Below are 22,449 nucleotides of genomic sequence, written 5' to 3'. Positions count from 1 at the left end.
TGCACCCACACCGTGGAACACTGCTCAGCAAGACAAAGGAACCTACCACCAGTACACTAAACGACATGGGTGAATTTCAAGAGCATTATGTGAGTGAAAGAGGCCAGACTCAAAAGGCTAATACTGTTTGATTTCGTTTCTACGGCACTGATAAGACAGACTCTAGGGACCAGATTATAGGGACCCCAAACGAAGCAGTGTTCGCCGGGGGCCGGGTTACTGGGAGGCTTGACTGTCTAGGGGCAGGGAGTCTTTTGGGGCGGGCGATTGCCTTGGCTCCTGATGCTGGCGGCTTTTACCCAACTGCACATATTTGTAAACACCGCAGAACTTCACACCAAAAAGGGCGCATTCCTGCATGCTAAGTACACCTTGATTTAAAAATGGAAGAAACCGCCAACCCTGCCCGGCGCCCACTGCCCCCCAAGCCGGGTCTCCGCGCCCCGCGTGGGCCGCCCGCCCCCCTCCCGCGCTTGGCTGGGGACCGCCGGGCCCTGCAGGACATCGGGGGCGGCGGGTGGCACGTGGCCCACGACAGTGGCGAGGCTCAGTGAGTGCAGGCGTGGGGGGTGGTCCTGTGTGCCCGCTCCCCCTCCGTCCCGCCTGGTCCGCACCGCCGCGTGGGAGGGACGGGGGGGATGGGGATGGGGGTGGGGGATGGGGGATGGGGGTGGGGGATGGGGGAATGGGGTGGGGGATGGGTGGATGGGGTGGGGGGCGGGGAGATGGGGTGGGGGATGGGGATGGGAGGGTGGGGGATGGGGATGGGAGGGTGGGGGATGGTGGTGGGGATGGGGGATGGGGGTGGGGGATGGGAGAATGGGGGAGTGGGGGTGGGGGATGGGTGGATGGGGTGGGGGGCGGGGAGATGGGGGATGGGGTGGGGTGGGAGGGTGGGGGATGGGAGGGTGGGGGATGAAAGGGTGGGGGATGAGGGGATGGGTGGGGTGGGGGAATGGGGGTGGGGGATGGGGATGGGAGGGTAGGGGGATGGGGGATGGAAGGGTGGAGGGATGAAAGGGTGGGGGGATGAGGGGATGGGGGAGTTGGTGGTGGGGGACGGGGGTGGGGGGATGAAAGGGTGGGGGCATGAGGGGATGGGGGATGGGGGATGGGAGGATGAGGGGATAGGGAGATGGGGGATGGGGGATGGGGGAAGGGGGATGGGGGATAGGGTAGGGGGATGGGAGGATGAGGGGATGTGGGATGGGGGATGGGGCCGGGAGCGCCTCTCCCCTCCCCCGCCCGCGCGCCCTGCCCCAGCAGCCCGCGCCCCCGCCCGCGCCCCGCGCCGCCATCGGCCGTCAGAAAGGCGCGCCCTCGCCTTTAACGCGGGCGGCGGGGGGCGCGGGCGGGGGCGCGGGCACGGGCGGGGGCGCGCACGGCCGCCGAGGGAGCGCGCCGCGCGGCTGAGGCCAGCGAGCCGCCCCGCCGGGCCCGCGCCCGCACCATGCGGCGGCTGCGGCGCCTGGCGCACCTGGTGCTCTTCTGCCCCTTCTCCAAGGGCCTGCAGGTGAGCCGGCGCCCCGGCCGGGGTCAGGGTCCGGGTCCGTCCCCGGCGCCCTCCGCCCGGCAGTGCCACCCCTGCGACGCAGGCCCAGCGCCCGCGCTCGTGCCCGGCAGCGGCGGGGAAGGAAACGGTCCGGCACCGTGGGCGGGGCGCGCGTGGAGGGGCGGCGGGGTGGGCATGGGTCGCTGAGTTCCAGGGCCGAAGGGGTTAATGGACCGGGCCGTGTGGCTCGCGGGGCGGTGGGTGTAGGCCTTGGGAGAAGACCAGGCCGCCGTGCTGCGTGGCGCATCCCTGCCCCTGGGCCCCCCAGCGCCGACCCGGATTCCCTGCCTGTTTTCTTAAAAGCAAGGTTGGTTTTTCTGCCATAGAAATCTTGGGACAAATGGAAACAAATACCCTCCCTCTGGGTCATCCGCTAGGCAGCTGGGTGCAAGGATGTCCCCTGACCCATGGGTGACCTTGGATGAGTCACCGTGCCCTCAGGCTTCAGCTGTCCGGACCGCTTTTCCCTCCTGTATTAGAGCGATCTCGGAGTTTCAGATTGGCTGGTACCCACCCAATGACCGCCATGCCCACAGGACCATCTAGGGGTTAGGGCAGGAGGGGCCCTGGGGTCCTGCCCTGGGCCTCCGAGCCCCCCTGGAAAAGGGTGGGGAGCAGACATGTCCTGGGACAGCTCGACTGACCCCCTCCCAGGCGGAGCCCCAGGCTTGTGCTGGCCCCAGCCTCTTGTCTCCTTCTTGAGGTGGGGTATGCAGCACCCCGGTCCAGAGGGAAGGGCCTCGACCAGGCCAGAGCAGGAGGGGGTTCGGGCATGTTCCCAGGGGACAGTGCGGGGAGAGCCGGGGTGAGCCCAGCCCACCCTCTGTGGTGGTGTCGGGACTCCCTCTGATCCTCAGCCCACCCACCCCATGCCCTCCAGGATTGGTGGTGATGGTTGACGCTGTGGTGTGGACACAGGTCTGTGGCACATCTTCCCAGCTCGGGTCCTTGCACTGTCCCTGTCCCCAGGAGGAATGGCCTGAGCCTCCTTCAGCCCCTAGGGCCTCCAACAGGAGCTGGCTCCCTCCTGCCCTCGGCAGCGCCCCAGCCCAGGGTCCTGGCCAGCCACCCCTCCCCCAGGCACCCAACACACAGGGTGGTGACAGGGTGGTGCACCCTGCGCTGGACCTGGGCACTCCTCAGGACCCTCCCGGAGCAGGGTCATCCCATCTCTCCGTGGAGCTCACTGGCCCGTAGGACCTCACAGGGGTCAGGACTGGGTGGGGGGATGCTGCTGAGGGGCCTGACCCACCCCTGGGGGATGTGTCAGGAGAGATAAAGGTGGAGGAGACACGGAGGGGGCCAGGTGGGCACGGTGTCTCAGGGAGAGGACAGCCCACCTGAGGCCCAGAGCCCTGGGGCCAGCTGGGTCAAAGAGCATGTGAACCATCTTGTCCACCCAGGCCAGCTGGCTCCTGGGCCCAGCCCCTGTCTGGAAGCACTGCGCACTACCTACCCTCCCCAGCCCCCCAGCATTCCCCCGGGTCCCGAGCCCGAAGGCCTCCCACCCATTGTTAGATGCCTGGAGGAAGTCCAAAGACCATGTCCTGCCAGAACCCCAGCTGTTTCTCTGCTTTCCTGTTTTTCCTTCTCAACAAACCTGAGGAAGTTGATTGAATGCAAGAGAGAGAGACGGAGAGATGGAGAGAGAGAGAGAGAGAGAGAGAGAGGTGGGCCCCTGGGGGTGGGGGCAGGCGAGGCTCAACCTGGGCTCTTGGGGTCTCCACAGACCTGTCCCTGTCATGCTGGCCCCAGGCCCAGCTGCTCCCCAGTGCACCCACGCATCAGGGGTGGTCATCTGGGCCACAGGGTCCTTCTGATGCAGCCTCCCCCAGAGTGGCCAGCAGTGTGTGTTGGTGCCCAGAAAGCAGGAGGGGGGATGCCGCCTCTTTTGCAAGAAGCCATAAAAGTGCTCACAGCTGCCCAGGGCTGGGCCGAGAGGTGCCCGGCACCCTTGTCCTTGGTAAGGAGCTGCTGGACGGGTTGCTCAGAGGAACGGGAGTCTCTGCTCAGCCCACAGCTAATGGCACCCTGGGCTCTGAGCCCACACTGCTGCTCGGCCCCATGGGTTGGGAGCGGCAGGTGGTTGGGAGGCTGGGGTCCTGGGGGATACTGGCTGGGCTCCAGCTGTCAGCCCTCCCTGGCAGCCTGTCGATGGAAGGCCATCAGCTGATGGCAGTGGGGCCTCCTCTGGGGGCAGCTGGCCACGAAGCCCTAGTCCCCCTGCCGTCCTGCCCTGGCTCAGCATTGAACCCCAGGGGCTCAGCTGTTAAGGTCAAGGTTCCTAAGTCTTTGCATGGGGCCAGGTGCCTCCACAGCAGCTCAGCACCCTCTGCTGGCCGCTCCTCAAGGCTGGGGTTTACCAGGGCAGGGAGTGCCCAGCGTGTTCCTGGCCGGCACCCTTACAGTCCCCAGCTTTGGGTGCTGGGATGGGAGACAGTGGCCCCAGCTCAGGCCAGGCCACCAAAGACACTGGAATAGTTACTTGACAGCTGGGAAAACCAAGGTAGAGAGGTTGGACATGACAGGGACCTGGAGCCCTCCATAAACGTACCGGGCCCACCAGGCATCCGAGCGAAGGTGGTCTCTGCTGGTGGGGCCAGAGGCAGATTCTCTCAAGGCCCAGGGTGGTCCGTCCCTAGCTGGCCCTGGTCCAGTGGGAACTTGCCACCATCCTGCAGTACAGCGGGGGACAGAAGGACAGCGTGGGTGTGTGGACGGCCTAGGCTTGCGCGGAGGTTAAAATGTCACCAGAAATGAGGGCGCGCTGAAGGAGGAGTTTTAAAAAATACCTTTATCCATCAGAATAAAGGCGAGGTCGTCCTACATTCCTTGCATGTTTAAATTTACTCTTACCTGTCTGTGAGGTGCACAGGTCTGGGAGCCCTGGGTGGCCAGAGGGGAGAAGGGAGGGGCAGGTTGGGAAGGCTCCTGGGTGGGGCCTTGGCCTCAGTGGTGCTCTGGGAGGGGCTCCTCCCTGTCGTGGCAGTGTTGTCACAGTGCCACCTGTCTCCCCCTAGGGCCGGCTCCCGGGCTTCAGGCTCAGGTACGTCTTCCTGGTCTGGCTGTGCATCTTGGCGGGCAGCTGGGTGATGTACCTGCACTATTCGTCCTACTCGGAGCTCTGCCGTGGCCACGTCTGCCGGCTGCTGATCGTAAGTGTGCCTTTGGGACTGCGGCCTCCTGGGGACCCGGTGGGGCATGGTGGGGCTGTGTGGGCACTGCCCCCGTTCGCCAGACTCTGGAGCCTCCTTGCCAGGAGGTGGGTTGCTGAGTGTCGTGTCCTGAGGCTGACGTAACAAAATACCTCGCAGTGGGCGGCTTTGAAGAGAAGATACGGTGTTTTCTCCCAGCTCTGGAGGCTGAATTCCCAGCTCTCTCAGTCACACTTCCTCTTCTCTCCAGCTTCTGGAGCTCAGATGTTTCTGGGCGTTCCTCGGCTAGAGGGACCCTCACCTGAGGGTGTTCCACATACAGATGTCCCTGGGTGGGGCTTTTTCTGCATCTGGTCGCCCCTTTCATAAGACGCACCCAGAAAGGGTTAGGATTAAACCCACCCTGCTCCGTAGGACCTGGTTTGACAGTTTAACTGATGCCGTCTGCAAAGAAAAGCCCTGTGTCCCCAAACCAGGTCTTGTTCACCAGAGAGGGTGTTGGGACAGAGCCTAGCTGTTTGGGGGACACAGTCCCATCCCTAACACTGAGAATGGGCTGGGGCGTGGCTGGGGACAGGCCTGGGGGTGCTGGGCGCACAGCCTATGAACCACTTGAAGATTTGGGTCTTGGTCCTAAGAGGCAGGTGCATGGCATGGCTGGGTTTTAGAATGGAATCCGGTCTGCACTTTGAAAAGCTGCCTCTGGCAGGGTGTGGAGGATTGGGAAGTTATGGTAGGAAGTGGGGAGAGTGCTGGGGTGCTGCTGCAGGTGGCTGGGAGAGAGTGGGTGGGCTCAGGCCGGCTGGTGGCTGTGGGTGGACAGATAGGTGATTGCAGGTGTGATTGTGGCGGGGGGGGGGGCCTGAGCCTCCGTCCTGCCTAGCCTCTTCTCCCCTTACCCTTTGAGAAGGGGTACTTGGGTGGGTAGAAGCCCTTGGAGGCCAGAGACGAGGGCTCTGGCGCCCCCCTCCACGCCCCCAGAGGCCTTAGTGGCCTGGGAGGCGAGTGAGCAGGGAGGCTCCCCTCTGACCCAGCGCCCACACAGCAGCAGGTCTCAATGTGGGAGAACTCAGGCTCTGGGGCCACAGAGGCCTGTGTCCACTTGGCTCCATGCTAGTTCATGGCCTCCCCGGCCTCTGCTGCCCCTCGGTGCGGCAGGGGAGCACGGCCCCTCTCCTGGGGGTGGCTGCGGCACCTGCGGCCATGAGCCTGGCTGGTGCCAGGTGTCACACATGGGTACCTGCTTGGTGGCCAGCCTGGGGCACGCCAGCCTCGGGAAGCTGTGTCTGCAGCCCGTCTTTGGAGAAGTTGAAGCGGCAGTGGGGAGGGAGGGCGGGGGTTGGGAGCAGAGACACTGCTGGTGGTGCACCGCTGTGATGGGACTTTCGGGGTGCCTCCTCCGCCTCAGGAGGCCTGTCCGGGGTAGGAGGGGAGGACACAGGGCAGGTTCTCCTGTGTTGATGACACACCGACTGGGGATAGGCCAGCTCTGGCAGAAGGCACAGCCACGGTCAGGAGCCCATTCGTTCTCAAAGTTCTAAAAGTGTCTACTGGCAGCCTCCAGGGGCCAAGCCTGGGCTGGGTGCCAGGGGCGTACCTCTGGTCTCACGTCCAGGGGCGCTGACGACACTCAAGGGGTGCCAGCGGGGGGCTGTGTGCCAGGAAGGGGGCCTGTCGGGGCAGCAGGGAGCTTCAGGCAAAGGCAGGGGAGGGCAGGGCTGGATGGTCCATGATGGGTGGAGGGCCACAGAGAGCAGGTGAGGGTTGTAGAGAGCAGGCAGGATCTTGGGCAGATGCACCATTGGAAGGGTGGGGGACGACCACTGTGAGCTCACCCAGCTGTGTAGCCCCAGGCCCCGGAGCCCCGTGAGGCAGTGGGTGAGGCCCTGGAGCCTCGTGAGGCGGTGGGTGAGGCCCTGGAGCCCCGTGAGGCTGTAGGGGAGGACCACCACCACCATCACGAGCTCACCCAGCTGTGAGCCTCGCCTCCCGAGGGCCACATGCCCATCCCCCCACCGGTCTTCATGGGCTTGGAGGCAGAAGTTCTGTGACTGCAGTGCTGGTTTTGGGGGGTGTCAGGGCAGACCCTGTGGGGGTGCGATTGCGTGGTGGTAGTTTTTCTTTTGTCTTGATGATGGGGGAGGCGGCATTTCACGCTGCTATGGGACAGTGCCTTCAGTGCACGGCGCAAGGTGGGGGCCCTTGTGTTCTTGTCTCTCTCACTGCTGTCCTTGTCTCTTCCCCCCACCTCAGAGGGTGCCATGCTCTGGGCCCTCCCTTCCCCCTCCTTCCTCCTCCGGGCCTGGCTCCATGGTAACCGGTGATGTACATCCAGGAATTCACCCCCACTTGCTCGGTAACCTCCGGCTCCTCGGCTTCCTGCGTGGGTCGGGGTTCCTGTGCCAGGCCGTGGGGATTCTAGGAGCTGCAGGGTCCTGTACGGAGTGGAGAGGCCCCAGGTGGGGGGCAGCAGACCTTTGGGCATCAGGCTGGCAGGTGGCTGCACAGGCCTGGCAGGGAGGTGGGGCCAGGCATCACTGCGGGCGGAGGGGCCCCCATCTACAAATGAGGGGCTGAGAGTAGGGGGCGGTGCAAAGAGGTGCTCAGAAATTAGCTGGGGTTTAGTCTCCGCAGCTGACCAAGGCTGGGCTCGGGAGGCTGCTTGGGCTTGGGACCCATCCACTCTGGGGCGCTGCTTCTGAGGCTGGGGTCTCACCTGCAGGACTGTGTGTGGAAGGCCCGCACTGACCAGGCGGTGCTGGGCTTTTCTAGGGACTGACAACAGGGTCGCGGGGAGCTTGGCCCGAGCGCCTCACCTGCCACACCCAATAGCAGCTCTGGGACATACCCGTAGGAGGACAGATAGCAGGGCTCCAGCACAGCTTGGAGGGCCACACGGGACCCAAACCAGGGGGCCAGGCAGGGCCTCGCTGACCTGACCGCCATGACCTGGGAAGGTACTGTCCTTCTGTGGCAGCCACCATGCTAAGTGCTGCTGCACCTGGTCCTCACCTGGGCACACCTCAATCCAAGTGTCCCTCTCTTCTGCCAGCAGAGGGAAAGCTGGGAAGGTGGGGTGACCTGCTCCTGGGCCCAGCTCGTAGGTGGGGAGGCAGGCAGATGGTGAGCATGGGATAGCCACACTTCCAGGTGGGGAGGACATGCATGGGCCTGGCCTCGACTCCTTGGCTGAGGACCAGCAGCTCCCCGAGGCCCCTCCCACTGAAGGGCTCCCTGAGAGACAGGCCTCCCCAGCACTGCCCAGGCCTGGCAGGTCTGCCTGCACCCTCGTGTCTGGGGGGTGGCTCCAAGCCATCCAGGAACCTGGAAACTACTCACCTGAAACCTGGAAACTACTCACATGTGGCTGAGCCCACTGCACTGCCTGGCCACACAGCGCCACGATCCCTACTGCTCCCCGCCTGCGGGTCCCCTGCCAGGCCGCGACAGGCTGGGTGGCTTCCTGCGGGATGAGCGTGGGCAAGGGGGCAGCCGCTGGCCTGGCTCTGAGGACCCGCATGGTGCTGGCACTGTCATCATAAAGCGGGGTGATGGGGACCTGCCTCCCCACCTTGGGCGGGGCCAGGCACACGGTGATCACCCAGGGTGCACTGGTGGTGAAGACAGACGGAGACCTTGGGCTGGAGGAGCTGGGTGGGGGCAGGGCCTAGGCTCACTCTCAGGCAGCTTCCTCCTCTGCCTCAGCAGCCACTCAGGAGCAGCTTGCCTTGCTCACCAGGGGTGGGGTCACTGGAGTGAGCCGCCACCTGGGAGGAGTAGGAGGGCATGGGGGGCTCCCCGGAGGAGTGGATGCCAGTGGACTGCACCCCAGGGAGGGCCTTTTGGGGGGAGGAGCTCGGTGGGGGTGGGTGGGGCGTGTGACGCCTGAACTCCTGCCAGCCCGGCCACTCCTGGCGTCTCCCCAGTGTGACCAGTACCACAAGGGCATCATCTCGGGCTCCGTCTGCCGGGACCTGTGTGACCTGCACGCGGTGGAGTGGAGGACTTGCCTGTCCTCGGCCCCCGGGCAGCAGGTGAGCAGGCTGGGGGGCAGGCTGGGTGCCCTGCCCTCAGGCCCTCCACAGGGGCCTTAGCCCACCCAGAGAGGGGCTGGAAGACCCGCCCTCCCTCCCTCCCTGCCACCCGTCCACGTTGGGGACCTAGGGCTTCCCTTGAGAGGGGTTGCACTGGTCCAGACCGCAGGTCCATTCTGCCTAGACCCCCGAGGAGCCTGTGGGAGGGAGGGCAGTGCGGTGGTCTGCCCAGAGCCGTCCCCCTGCTCTGTCCAGGTGTACAGCGGGCTCTGGCAGGACAAGGAGGTGATCATCAAGTGTGGTATTGAGGAGGCCCTGGGTGCCAAGGCCCGGCCAGACTCAGCTCCCCGGCGGGAGCTAGTGCTATTTGACAAGCCCTCCAGGGGTACCTCCATGAAGGAGTTTCGGGAGATGACCCTCGGCTTCCTCAAGGTCAGCCTGCTCACCCAAGGGGGGCTTGTGTCCTGTGGGGCCAGCTTGTCACCAAAGCTCCTCAGGACTGGGCCCAGGAGTGTGGAGGGGTGGGAGGTGGAAGCAGAGGTGCAGGGATGAAGAGATGCCCCTTCCCCCCAACCCCCCGGCCACACCAGGGGCAGCGCCACTGCCCTCTGCAGATTCCAGTCTCTCCACCTGGGCATGGGGCTGCTCTGTGCTGAGTGCCTACCCCAGGCGACACCAAGCTCCAAGGAGCCCCTCATGGAGGTGTAGGGGGCAGGGGGTAGGCCCTGCAAGGCCCTCAGGAGGTGGTGCGGCCGGACAGGCCAGGATACCTGTGAGGGTTGGGACTGAGGCCAACTCAGGACTCGAGGTCCCTGGTGGGTGGTTAGGTGTGTGAAGGGCCACGGGTGTGCTGAAGGTCCGGCTCAGTGGGCACTGCATGACGGGTCTCCCTCTCTGTGGCCCCATGCAGGCGACCCTGGGAGACCTACCGTCCCTGCCCGCGCTGGTGGGGCAGGTCCTTGCCATGGCTGACTTCAACCAGGATAGCCGGGTGTCGCTGGCCGAGGCCAAGTCAGCATGGGCGCTGCTGCAGCGCACCGAGGTCCTGCTGCTGCTGGCCCTGCAGGGGAAGGAACACACCGCACGGCTGCTGGGCCACTGCGGGGACCTGTACCTCACAGAGGGCCGCCCGCACGGCTCTGCCCATGGCACCGCGCTGCCCACCCCGCTGCGGCCCCTGCTGCCCACCGCCCTGCTCCGCGCCCTGCAGCAGTGGGTGGGCCCCGCGTGGCCCTGGCGGGCCAAGGTCGCCGTCGGCCTCCTGGAGTTCGTGGAGGAGCTCTTTCATGGCGCCTACGGGACCTTCTACATGTGCGAGACCACGCTGGCCAACGTGGGCTACACGGCCAGCTACGACTTCAAGATGGCCGACCTGCAGCAGGTGGCGCCCGAGGCGGCGGTGCGGCGCTTCCTGCAGGGCCGCCGCTGCGAGCAGAGCCAGGACTGCACCTACGGGCGCGACTGCCGGGCGCCCTGCGACCGCCTCATGCGCCAGTGCAAGGGCGACCTCATCCAGCCCAACCTGGCCAAGGTGTGCGAGCTGCTGCGGGGCTACCTGCTGCCCGGCGCGCCCGCCGCCCTCCGCCCGGAGCTGGGCCGGCAGCTGCGCACCTGCACCACGCTGAGCGGGCTGGCCAGCCAGGTGGAGGCGCACCACGCGCTGGTGCTGAGCCACCTCAAGACGCTGCTGTGGAAGGAGATCTCCCACACCAAGTACTCCTAGTGTCCAGGCTGTGGGGGCCGGGGACCCTACACAGCCGTCGGCTGCTGGGCCTCCCTCCTGGCACCCACCACCCTTCTGCACCCTAGTCCTGTCACACGGCAGCTTCCTGGTCCCCTGCCACCAAACTAATCACAGGGCTATAGGAGAGGTGTCCCAGGGGTGGGTGGGGGGTCACAGGAGGGGAGTCACAGGAGTGAGAGGGGTTACAGGTGAGGGCTCATAGGAGTGAGGGGGGCCAGGGGTGAGGACTCACAGGAGTGAGGGGGGTCATGAGTGAGGGGGCCTCAGGGGTGAGGGGACACGGGTGAGGGGGTCACAGGAGTGAGGGAATCACAGAGGCGAGGGGTCACGGGTGAGGAGTCACAGGAGGGAGGGGGATCACAGGAGGGAGGTCACGGGTGAGGGGGAAGCATGGGTGAGGAGGGGTCACACAGGTGAGGTCACAGGCGAGGGGGGAAGCAGGGGTGAGGGGTCACAGGATCGAGGGGGTCACAGAAGCCAGCTCACAGGAGTGAGGGGTGCCCCTGTGGCTCCATCCCAGCCAAAGCCCCAGGCAGCATGGTGCAGACATAGTTTCTACGGGAGCCTAGGCTGATGGCACCTTCTGCCATTGGAGATGCTGCCGGTAACATCATCACAGCCACCCCCCAGCATGAGGGCCTCAGACACCAACAACCCATGGGCCACAAGGGGGTCCCAGCTCCAGTGGGGGGAGGGCAGCAAGGAGAAAGGAATCAGACCCAGGGGACCCCCAGGCAGCATGGGCTGTTATTTTGAAGAACACGATGTAAATAAATCTTTTATGTGATGCCCGGGTCTTTTGGAGCACTCCTTGATACGGCACAAAGGGCTCGCTTCAGCCCACTCTAGGCTCCTGTGGGCCCCCACCTCTGCTGTTGGCTCTCTGCCTAGGGTGGTCAGGAGGGAAACATCCCTCACAGGCCCATGGGTGCAGAGATGCCCCCGTGGTGTTCTGGCCAGGCCCTGCCTGACCTGTTTTCAAGCTTCTGACGCTACACACCAGCTGTTGGGGTACTTAAGGACCCCGAAGTCGGGCATTCCGTCCCAAGTCTGGGGGGGTACGGCTTCTGGACTTAGTACACAAAGCACTTTCTGCTCTAGTTAATAGGAACAGAGAGAGGAGACAAATTCCTGCCTCCCGGTGCCTGTGCCCTCTGCCCAGGCCCAACAGCCAACCTCCAACCTGAGTAAGGCAGAGAGTAGTAGTTGAGGGCTGGCGTTGTCCCCTCATCTTCCAGGGCCCTCCAGTCCTTGGCAGCCCAGCTCCCGTGGCTCTGCACCCACCCAAGTCCCGGTGGAGAAGGTGCAGTCTCCTTTGCAGCTGGCACCCCATGCCTGTGCTGAGCTGGGGTCAGGGGCGTGGCCCTTGGTTGTAATGACCCCCCACTCCACAGCATCACTGTAACTTCCCTGACCTTCTAAAACTGAAGCTGCACCAGCCCACTCTCTGAGCCTGGACGTGAGGTCCTTCAGGAGCTATGTCTTGCTATATGAATTAGAGCTTGATTGACGTGGAAACTTGTTACCAAGGGTCAACTTTATCAGAAAACACTATTCTGCCAGTGTTTTAAAACAGTCTGCCACAGGACTGTGTCCTGGCTCGGGGGAGACCTGCAAGGACCCAGGCCCAGGAGCTGGAGCCCCAGCCCTGGGGGTCATGAGATCCAGGAAGCACAATCTAAAGAAACCAACAAGCAGAAGCCCCATGCCTGGATGGGCCTGGTTCACAGGGCGGATGGTGGGTGGACAGAGCCCATGGTGGAGCAGACACTGCCTTCTTATGAGTGGTGAACCCCGAGTTTGCACACAATAGCAGGAACCTCGCCTTCCATATCCACACACCTGGAAGGCTCCCGCAGAAACGCTGCAACCCAGGACCAGGAATTTGCTTTTAAAAACTATGAGATGTGAGCAGCCCTGTGATGGAGTGCTATGTTTTTAACCCCGTCTCCCCACCAATACCAGGAGGTGGAGCCCCTTTCCTATAGGGAAATGGGCTGGGCAACCCCACAGGCAGCACTGTGGCACCCCTATGGACAGGCCTCAGCAAATCACAGTGGACCGTGGAAAACACAATGCAAGAAGGAAACCTAGTCCGTTCAGTTCAAGACTTAATTTATTCTCAAAGTTCTGCCAGCACAGAAATAAATGCTTTTCCTGAAAAAAAAGCACACAAACCAACCCTTAAATTCACTTTAATCCTTTCCAAATTATTCCTCCACCATTAACAAATGCTTCCTCCTGGAAAATAAACAAGACGATCCAGGTACTGTAAAAATCTAGCTTAGGGTCTCAGGGCCTGGGTGCTTCTAACCCTTGTGAGGATTAGACTCAGTGCCTGCCTCTGCGGGCACTTAACCACGGGAGATGTGGGCAGCACAGTGCTGGCCACCCGACAGCCACACTGCTGGTGCACTGCACCAGTGTCTGAGGTTGGAGGACACGCGGCATAGGGGACACCCCGACATCGGCCTGCTTGTCCTCCGCTGCACCCGTACAACCTGGGGTGGGACTGTGAGGAAGACCTTCCCGCAAACTCCACTGTCTTGAAAGCTGAAGCAAAGGCCCCCAGCTCCCCTGCCCTCTCCACTGACTGGTTGTCATCTTCGCATCCTTCAGCTCTTCCCATCAACAGTCACGTGTGCCACCTCAGCCTCACCAGTCTCAACCCACCGCCCACATTCCTTGTGCAGGCGGGCGAGGAAGCGGAGGGTGCCCTTCAGTGCCCACGTCTACATCAACATGTCCTGCTCCATCAGAAGAGGGTTCTGAAAACCTATCCTGGGGCCACCATTTCTTCCAGACTCTCGTCAAGGTTCAGTTGCCGCGAGTTCAGGAATCCTGTACATTAGGAAGGAACTGAGTCGGCTGGTGCTCAGCCTGCTCAGGTCCTCTCCCCGTGGCAGGTGCTGCTCTGTGGACAGGGTCCTGGGCCCAGCGAGGGGACACACCCACTCAGTCATCTGCATCTTCGACCCGTCGTCAGGACACCACACTGGAGGCAAACACACGTGGTTCCCAGGATGCTGGGGGCACGCATCCCAGTACAGCTGAGCCCCTTTCAAAAGGGCCCTAAGGCAGATGGGGAGCCAGTCAGCCTTCTGAGTGGAAAGCGGTGGCTGGTGTCAGGGACGGGACTCACCCTGGGTTGGGGGTGGGCAGGCTTCTGGCAGGGCCCCCACCTGTGGACAGAAAACCAGTCACTTCACAGACTCTCAGCGCTTCCCGCAGAGACAGGAGGGAAGGGGAGCAGACTACAAGCCTCTTACCTGAGCTGCAGACCAAGGGGGGCGGAGCAGGAAAGGTTTCTGGGGTTCAGAGGCATGGTTAGAGAGGCTTCCTCAGCTGCGCTGATGTCAGGTTCGCTGTCCTGGAGAGCTCCACTTGCCAGCCAGCAGTGCTGGGACAGAGCCAGCCTCGTGAAAACAAAGACCCAACAGAGTCCTGGCCCTAGGAAAATGCAATGAGACTGCAGGAAGGGCACACTCATCACCAACGGGGGGCGGGGGGCGGGCGGGCAGCAAAGCAGCCCATGGCCCGTTTCCATGTGGCCTTAGGACCAGGATGGAGTGCTCCCAGTGGGATGCTGGTGGCACAGATTTCTCTATTTTTATACCTTATATCTTACATGGCTGTTAAAAAATATTGAAGATTGTTTTTACATTTTAAAGGTTGGTTGAAGAAAAAGAATGTGCAATAATGGCCCATATAAAGCCTAACACGTGTGCTCGCTGGTCCTTTCCTGTGCGTGTGCCAGCCCTGCTCCTGGGAGTGAGGGGTGCAGCTGCCCTGCTGGAAGGCTGTGTGCCGTGCCTTCCTGGCACCCCAGGCTTCAGGAGCCCCCCACTCACACAGCACGCGCCCCTCCCCGCCTGGTTTCCCAGGTGCACCTTGCTGTCATTTCTGTGACAACACAAAACACCTCAGATGCTGCAGGTCCTGGGAGGAGGGGAGGGGAGGGACGCAATCATTCTGGCTGACAGCCGCCCATCACAGCTTGTTACTCTCCAAAAAAAGCGCAAAACACCTGTTTTCTGATTTAAAGTCAATGAGGCCGGTACCCTGACTGTTGGCCCAAGGTGGCCGTGTCCCCACTTCACAGACAGTGTTTAAGTGTCTGGCTGACAGGGTCACAGCCATTTAGAGGAACCCAGGTTCGACCCCCAATACAGCGCTTTTCCGCACTACACCAGCCTCTAGTGGAGCAGACCGGCCGAGAACATTCCCCAAGCACCCAGACAAGGGCCTCGGCGCATCTGCTGGGACTGTCAGGCTATAAACCATTCTTAGTGTTCACTGGTCGGAACACTGAGTGTAGAAATAGCCACTTCCTCTTTGCCCCTGATGTCACAGGCGCAGCAGAGCCGCCACACCTGTGGTGCTGACAGGTCCAGGGCAGCATTGCCAGGGCAGCACTCATACCCCCTCCTCCTCAACAGGCACACCAGGACATGGGAGGCTGCCTCCTGTCCTACCACAGTCGGTGGCTAGATGGTGGGAGTCGGTCACTGCAGCCAGCGTCCACGTCATTCTCAGGAACTGGTCATCGTCTTCCGCCCTATATTAAATATCAACAACACTGCTTGGCCCAGGGTCAGAGTACCAAATGGGGGAGATTGCAGTTCCTGTCAGCGAGGAGCTGGGCCACCCCAGCTAACCGTTCTAGCTGACTCTGAAAACCTACCCCCCTGACACTGGAACACACACGATGGCGTCCCACAACAGAAACCACGTGTTCCACTGTGGGACTCCATGCTGCTTGATGTTTCTGAATGGAGCCCCGCCCTCACTGAGCTAGCGTCTGCCCAGCACCTTTCCATTGTCAAGAATTGGGGGCACATCCGAGATAACCTAAGGCCATCCCAAAGACGACCATGGACATCACTCAACAGATGTGCCCGTGTCCAGTCTTGGCCGTAGGACTGCACAGCTGCGCCGTCCGCGGGCAGAGGACCTGTGTGCATGGTTGGCAGCCCTGCGTGTTCAAGTGTAAATCATCACGCCAAACTCTAACCACCCACATGTCACGAAAACAACAGACTCTAGTTTGGACCTGCTTTTCTGCAAGTCAACGTAGCGGGAACCTGTGCACCTTTTCGCTCCTCACCGCACCACTAGCCCCCTCCGCCTCAGCTCATCAAATGACTACCAGCTGAGAGAGCGTGGAAGCTACAGGAGCCGCCTGGGTTGCCAGTGAGCGCGGGGGGGGGTGCACGAGCACTGTTAGTGTCTGACTATTAATCATTCAGGTTGTTCACAGCTGGAACACTGAGCGTAGACATAGCCTCTCTTCTCTCTGCCACCTAATGACACAGAAGCAGCACGGCAGCCACCCCTGCAACGCCTCTAGGGGCAGTGCACATGGAAGATCAAGTTCAAGGTTTTAAGTGCCCCCCCGCCCCCCCCCCCCCCGCCCCAGACCATACAGATGCTGCCAAGAGGAACTAGTGCTGGCCATCACTGAGAATGTCACATGAATGGGTTATTTTTGGCTCCAGGAGTGAAACTGTTCCAGCACCAATGTGTCAACTCACCCAAGTCCCCAGCACCCGGTCCAGCTGCATCGTTTTCGGCAAGCAAACCACCTAGAGAAAAATGGAAACCCCCGTTTTATACAAGCCTCGGTGTCCACAGAGGGGCATCGCCCACAGGACAGTGCTTGCCTAATCTGGTCTCTAGAGAAACAGACCAAGACGGGTCACCAACATGATTCCAAGGATCATTCCTGAAAGCCTCAAGCCAGTTACTCTCCTGCCCTCCCCATTCTCTGCTCAATCTGGTGTCTGTGTGTAGGAATGACAGGTTACAGCTGTAATCCACTTCAGATGTCTCAGGTGACCAAGGACCAAGCCTACAGGAGCGTTCACAAGGCCCGTCCCCCTCAGAGCTGCGCCAAGGGGAAGAGGCCACCCCTTTCCAGCAAGTGAGGCTATCGCCAACACCCACCTTGACGCAGTCATCTGCCAATTCTGGGCAGAGTGACCATCAGGCCTTTTTGTTTTTTGAGAAATCACAAGATGCCCAGAAACTGGCAGGACCTTCCTGAGTCCCCAGCAGCTGGTGAGACCCCCACCGCAGCCAGCCGTGCGGACGAACGGGGAGGGGGCTCTGTTAACTTCCGGACTCACCCCCCCAGACTACTGCTACCGCCCCCGTGGTAAAGCTTCCCGGCTGGAAGAGCTAAGAGCACGCGGAGGTAACAAAGCGGGTGGGCGAGCTCCTCTGCCGGCGGACAGGCCCGGCTCCCCCGGCGAAGCTACAGCTCCTCCCGGCCTCCGTCTCCCCGCCCCGAACCGGCGCCCGCCTACCCAGGCTGCGGCTGCTCCTCCGGGGCCTGACACGCCAAGCTGCCGCCTCCCCGACCGCCTCCCCGCCCGCCCAGCAGGACTGGGGGTCCCGGGCGGCAGGGCGACCGCACGGGCGGGACACACCGCGGCACGTCCGGCCGGAGCCCCGGGGTCGCTGACCGACAGCGGCACGTCGGCCCCGGGTCTGCCCGAAGCGGACTAAGCCGCGCGGCCCGCTTCCGAGCGCAGGCGGGCGGGGTCCTCAAGCCCAGGGCGCCGCGGGGAGGCAGCACCTTCGGGCGCTCCGGCTCGGCGGCCGCGTCTCCTCGAACCCCGCGCGGGCGGGCGGCGGGCAGGGCCCCGAGAGGCCGCCGGACGGAGGAGGCGCGGGGAGCGGGGCGTCTCGGCCACCGCGAGCCCGGTCGGCGGCGGGGCCGGGCCGGGGCGCCGGGGCAGAGACCGCCACGCCGAGGGCCGGCTCGGGCCGCGCGCAGACACCACGGCGGCCGCCTCCGCCCTCCAGAGAGGACGGCCGCCGACGCGCGGCCCCTTTTATAGCTCGCACGGCGGCCCGCGAGGGCCAATCCGCGCCGGCCTGGCGCCCGCTCCGCCCCAATCGCAGCCGCCACGGCGCCCCTAGCGGACGCTCCCGGCAGGGCCGCCTTCGGCTCACCAGTTAGTCCTCACCTGTGTGTCGCCTCACCCAGGTGCCCAGGCAGGAGCTCCCCGCCTAGTCCTCACCTGTGTGTCGCCTCACCCAGGTGCCCAGGCAGGAGCTCCCCGCCTCAGCCGCGTATTGCACACTGGTGTGATGGTAGCCCCGGCAAGTGACTTCCTTTCTCTCGTGTGAAATAGAGATCCTCAGAGGGCCTAAGGTGTCCCTGGGTGGTGCAGACAGTATCCTTCTAGTCCTGGAGAGGAGTGTCAGGCGGGCCCCAGGTATGGATTGAATTGTGTCCCCAAACGATATGTGTTATAAATCTTACCTCTATGCCTGTGGTTATAATCCCATTTGGGAATGGGTTGTGTTTTTTGTGTTAATGAGACAGGATTGGTGTTGTGTATGTCTTGAGTCAAAAGTGTCCTGATATAAAAGGAGCGGATTAAGCAAGCAGCCATGCGGAAGACACAGGGCAAGTCACATGGAGAGCTTCAAGGAACCAGGAAGCAGAAGCTGAAGAGACAGGCATGTTCCCCCATAGCTGACAGAGAGAGAAAGCCTTCCCCTAGAGCTAGTGCCCTGAATTAGGGCTTCTGGCCTCCTAAACTGTCTTAGAAGAAGCCACAATGATAGGGTTAACTGTGCTGGTGGCTGAACAAAAGAGCTTTTAAAAAGATTATCACCTAGTAAACAGGACCCCACCCTGTCAACATGAGATAGGATTGGGGCAGCCCTGAATTACTATCTCCTTCTTAGTGTCTTTCTAGTCCCCTCCTCCTTTGCAGGCTCCGTATGTCCAAAGCAGAGTGTGACTGCTGTTTGACCTTCCTTAGCCCTCTGAAGATGACAATGTAGTGCCGAAGATCAAGTGGGCTTGTGCTATATCCCATAATACGTGATGCCAAGGGCTGCCAAGAGGACCCCATCTTGAATATCAGCGGGTTCCATCTTGAATTCCAGATGCCCTCGCAACCTAATTAACATACACAGCCATTCTGAGAAGTACCTGCCCCTTGCCCCTTGAAAGAAGCCCACTAAATATTCATTACTCTATTGTCTCCACCAAGCCCATAGAAGCCCTAGCCTTGCTTCCCTTTTCCAGTCAGTCTTTTGGAGAGGCTTAGATCCCCCCTGACTCCTTTTGCTTGACTCAAGCAAAATAAAGCTTGCTGAAGATAGTTTGTCTTTAGTGTGTATTCTTATTCGGGAAAAGACAAGGATGCTTTGTGTCAGATTGGCAATTGGTAACACCTTGAGGGTCCAGTTGGCTCCCTGTGTGACCTGTATCCCTTGCAAGGGTTCAGGGCATAGACACCTTGGGTCCCTAGGTATCGTCAGCTCTGGTGGGGGAGGGGCAGGGGTGGTCAGCTATGCTCACTAGGGTCCCACAGGACACTTGAGCCCCTCTGAGGACAGGTCTGAGCCAGAGACATGAGAGCCCAGCCCAGCCCCGCCCCAGGACTACCAAGGACCCTCCATGTGACACCTGCCCGAAGGAACAACTCTGCAGGAGTCCTGATTAAACCATGCAGCTCTCGTTTGCAAAGTGGCCCTGACTCCTATGTTCCCAACCTCAGACCTAGCTGTCAGAGGGTCAGGCTGTTGTTGCCCTGCCGCCTACACAGACGAATCACAGAGCTAGACCATCTCCCCATCCTGTACACTCAGGACAGAGCCCTGATGCCCAGCCAAGGGTGCCTAGCCTCGGGCCCCCAGCACTGTGTCAGGGAGGCCCCCATGCCGTCGGGTCCCTGCACCCAGCAGTCCTCACTCTGCACCTGTCCCCTCTGGCCCACAGCCTGCTATAGATGCATGCTTGGCTGGGATGCCTGCCCCTGCTCATCCTGTGCCTCTTTTTCTAGTTTCTGAAGCTCAGTTCCTGGGCCTCAGTCTTCCCTTTTCTGTAGGATGTGGATGCCATCCGCCCTGCCCGATGCAGGAAATGGCGCAGGAAGATGAGACAGGATTTAGAGACCAGCTTCTAGGCCCTGGGGCCATTCCTGACTGTCTGGGCTAGTGGCTGGGAGTGTGGTCAGCTCACCAAAGAGAAATGACAGTGGTGATGATATTTGTAGTTCATCTTTATGGCACACACAGCACGCACGCCTAGATGAGTGTGTGCCTGGTATACGTGTATGTGCGTGTGTGCACGTGTGCAGATTAACCCACTGATGTGTGTGGAAACCCTGGTGTCACAGTGGTTAAGAGCTACGGCTACTAAATAAAGGGTTGGCAGTTCGAATTCACCAGGTGCTCCTTGAAAACTCTTTGGGGGAGTTCTACCCTGTCCTATAGGGTCGCTATGAGTCGGAATCGACTCAACGGCAGTGAGTTTGGGTTTTTTTTTTGGTTTGGTGGGGGTAAGAAGACAAGCCCAGAGACCTCAAGGAACGTGGTGCTGAATCTGTGCTTGTTCTTGATTCGTCCCCTCTCCCAGTTTCCAGAATACAGTGGGGTTGGCTACTAGGGCCACCATGGGATCCAGGAGATGTTCTGGTTCTGGAATTCTGGACCCACAGGTCCTAACGAGTGTGAGGTCTCAGGGCCGGCATCCCGTCTTCTAGAGGGACATGGTTCCCATCTTAGCATGAGCCCCCCGGCCCCGTTATTTTGCCCCGGGAGAAAAGCTCTGCCTTTTGGCCCCTCAGTGATGCTCCCTCTGAGCCCATCACCCACTCCAAGTTCATCTCAAAGAGGGCACCTGTGGGTGGTCAGTGGCCACTGAGGGGCAGTGGAGAGATGGGGCCTCCACGGCTGCAGGGAAGGTCGGGGTGCACAGGGCCTCCCCCATCTGTGGGGATGTGTTCAGGGCCTGAGGGCCTCACATCAGGGCTGGGAGTGTGCTGTCCATCCCCCACCATGGCCTCCTGACACATCGCCTGGCCCTCTGTCACTTCCAGCCTCTGAGGTCACCTCCTCCATGTTGTCCCTGCCCTGGCCTTGCAGAGCCCTATTGTGATGGGTCACCTGGGTGAGGGGTGGAGGGCGGGGACTGGGAACCCTACCCACCTCTTCACTATCCACCCCTGGGCATCCCCTGGCCGCTTCCGTGTTTTACTCCATCCCTGGGCTTGCTTGGGTCCCAGCACCTCCTGCTAGGCCGACTCTTGACCAGGTCTTCAGACCAGTTTATTCCGGTTCAAACCCCTGCTGAGAATTTTCATTTCCACCCCAGATATACTGAATCAGAATCTACAGTTTACCAAGACCCCCAGGTGACTCCTCTGTATAATAAATTGTGAGACCACTGCTCTGCCAGTGCTTCTCAGAACTGGGCCCTAACCAGCAGCATTAGCGTCACCTGGGAACTTGTCAGAAGTGCAAATTCTCAGCAGGGGTTCCAACCAGAACAAACCAGGTGGAAGCCCTGCTCCTAACCCCTCTAATGTCCTAATCACCCACTTTGGGGGTTCTCCTCTGGTGCCCCTCCTCACTTCCCACAAAGGGCTGCTTCTACCCTTTCAACTGCTGTGGTACCCACACCTGGACTGCCTCCTGACGCCTTGGACCCCCTCACTCTCCATACCTGTGCTACCTCCTGGCCCTTCCCATCTGTTCTTGGTCTCACCTGAGCCTTCTCCTGAGCCCTCTTACCTCATTCACGCTAAGACTCTGCCTTCACCTGACCCGTCTAGTCTCCTCTCTCTAACATAAGGATCCTACCTTATCATTTCCACACCTGGTGGTGATGTGCAGGCCCCTCCCACACTCCCACTTCCCATACTGGGTCTGACCCCTCCCACCTCCTCACTCACCACACCAGGGCTGATCTGGGCCCCTCCTGACTCCTTGTTACCCACATCTGGGAGTTCTCCGGGCCTCCTCCAGCTCCACACCTCCCAGAGTTCCATGCCTCTTAATCCCTCCCAACTCTCACTCCCCACACCTGGACTGTGTCCTCACCCTTCGCACCTCCTCTTTCCCCACCCCAGGAATTTATCGGATAGACAGGCACTCACACAAATAACCTGTCCACGGATGCTCACAGCAGCTCTACTCCTCCCATCAGTCAATAGGTGGAACCAACCCATATGTCCATCAACAGATGACTGGACGAACAAAGTGTGGTCCATCCACACAATGGAATACCATCGAGCCTTAGAAGGAATGAGAAACTGACATGTGCTACAACGTGGATGGACCTCGAACACATGAAGCTAAGAAGTAAGATACAAAAGGCCACATGTTTCCATTTAGATAAGAAATCGAGGGCACGGAAATCCACAGGCGCTGAGAGCCAATCACTGATTGCCATGGGCACAGGGAGGGGAACAGGGAGGACTGCTTCATGGGTCCAGGGTTTCTGTTTGTGGTGATGACAATGCCCTGAAGTCGGTACTGGTGATGGTTGGATAGGCTAGTGAAGTACATAAAGCCACTCTATCACACCTGTTAAAACTGGAAAAACAGAACTTTATTTAATGAGAAATCTACCAGTTAAAATAGTGAAAAGTATCAAGTATAAAGTGAGCTGTAAAAATACCACAAAGAAGCCACACAAATGCCCAGTCAGGTGAAGGTAAGAACAGATCTCGTTCTGAAGCCGATGCTCCCTGGCTGGGGCTGAGGAGCTGTTGTGGAGAAGGTGTGGCGACTTGCTGGGACCCTGGTGCCCGGGCCAGAGCTGGCGATGGAGGATCGGGGCCCATGTTGAGCCCCGGTGTCGATGCAGGAGCAGGATCAACATTGGCTGGTGGTCTCGGAGCTGCCTCAGGAGGTGGCTTAGGATGAGTATTCGACTTTCCATCAGACTCTTCTTCTGGTGCCTGGGCCAGACCGGGAGGTGGCAGACATGGGGCTACACAGAGCTCCAGTGTGGCTGCCGGAGCAGGATCAACACGTGCAGCTGGTCCTGCAGTTGGTTCTGGGGGTGGCGCAGGGTAAGGATTCCACTTTCCAGCAGACTCTTCATCTGGAGCCTTAGCTAGACCTAGACATGGAGGACCTGGGGCTATATCAGGGTCTGCTGTTTCTGAAGGAAGAGAATCAACATCAGCTGGTGGTCCAGGACTCAGT

General features: G+C 60.9%; 2 protein-coding genes and 2 non-coding genes across 4 annotated transcripts; 1 reads left to right on the top strand and 3 right to left on the bottom strand.

The window, feature by feature from the left end:
* The first annotated feature begins 3,431 nt into the window (after positions 1-3,431).
* On the top strand, positions 3,432-11,904 carry DIPK1B (divergent protein kinase domain 1B). Its single transcript, XM_064290866.1, has 6 exons — positions 3,432-3,515; positions 4,195-4,257; positions 4,573-4,707; positions 8,634-8,741; positions 8,997-9,173; positions 9,652-11,904. The coding sequence occupies exons 1-6, from the start codon at positions 3,432-3,434 to the stop codon at positions 10,462-10,464; spliced, it is 1,380 nt and encodes a 459-aa protein (XP_064146936.1). The 3' UTR covers positions 10,465-11,904.
* Positions 11,905-12,583: 679 nt separating this feature from the next.
* LOC135232351 (uncharacterized) lies at positions 12,584-21,284 on the bottom strand. The gene is made up of 7 exons (XM_064290865.1): positions 21,189-21,284; positions 17,514-17,613; positions 17,066-17,408; positions 16,020-16,070; positions 14,961-15,043; positions 13,755-13,935; positions 12,584-13,667 (listed from the first exon to the last, which is right to left on the bottom strand). The coding sequence occupies exons 1-7, from the start codon at positions 21,282-21,284 to the stop codon at positions 13,547-13,549; spliced, it is 975 nt and encodes a 324-aa protein (XP_064146935.1). The 3' UTR covers positions 12,584-13,546.
* LOC111748922 (small nucleolar RNA SNORA43) lies at positions 14,749-14,885 on the bottom strand. The gene has a single exon (XR_002784377.2). It is a non-coding gene; the product is annotated as a small nucleolar RNA SNORA43 (small nucleolar RNA).
* Positions 15,711-15,842, bottom strand: LOC111748923 (small nucleolar RNA SNORA17). Its single transcript, XR_002784378.2, has one exon. It is a non-coding gene; the product is annotated as a small nucleolar RNA SNORA17 (small nucleolar RNA).
* Positions 21,285-22,449: the final 1,165 nt, after the last annotated feature.

The sequence above is a fragment of the Loxodonta africana genome, chromosome 9 (assembly GCF_030014295.1).
Source record: "Loxodonta africana isolate mLoxAfr1 chromosome 9, mLoxAfr1.hap2, whole genome shotgun sequence".
Classification (NCBI taxonomy): Eukaryota; Metazoa; Chordata; class Mammalia; order Proboscidea; family Elephantidae; genus Loxodonta; species Loxodonta africana.
This window is presented reverse-complemented; position numbering and strand designations above follow the sequence as displayed.

Coding starts and splice junctions, on each gene's coding strand:
- DIPK1B (XM_064290866.1), top strand. CDS start 3,432: ATGCCGCCTCTTTTGCAAGAAGCCATAAAAGTGCTCACAGCTGCCCAG. Junction 3,516..4,194: donor GCCCGGCACCCTTGTCCTTG/GTAAGGAGCTGC, acceptor GTCCGTCCCTAG/CTGGCCCTGGTCCAGTGGGA. Junction 8,742..8,996: donor CCTCGGCCCCCGGGCAGCAG/GTGAGCAGGCTG, acceptor TGCTCTGTCCAG/GTGTACAGCGGGCTCTGGCA.
- LOC135232351 (XM_064290865.1), bottom strand. CDS start 21,284: ATGGAACTCTGGGAGGTGTGGAGCTGGAGGAGGCCCGGAGAACTCCCA. Junction 16,071..17,065: donor CCGAGCCGGAGCGCCCGAAG/GTGCTGCCTCCC, acceptor ATTTTTCTCTAG/GTGGTTTGCTTGCCGAAAAC. Junction 13,936..14,960: donor CCATCTAGCCACCGACTGTG/GTAGGACAGGAG, acceptor GCATTTTCCTAG/GGCCAGGACTCTGTTGGGTC.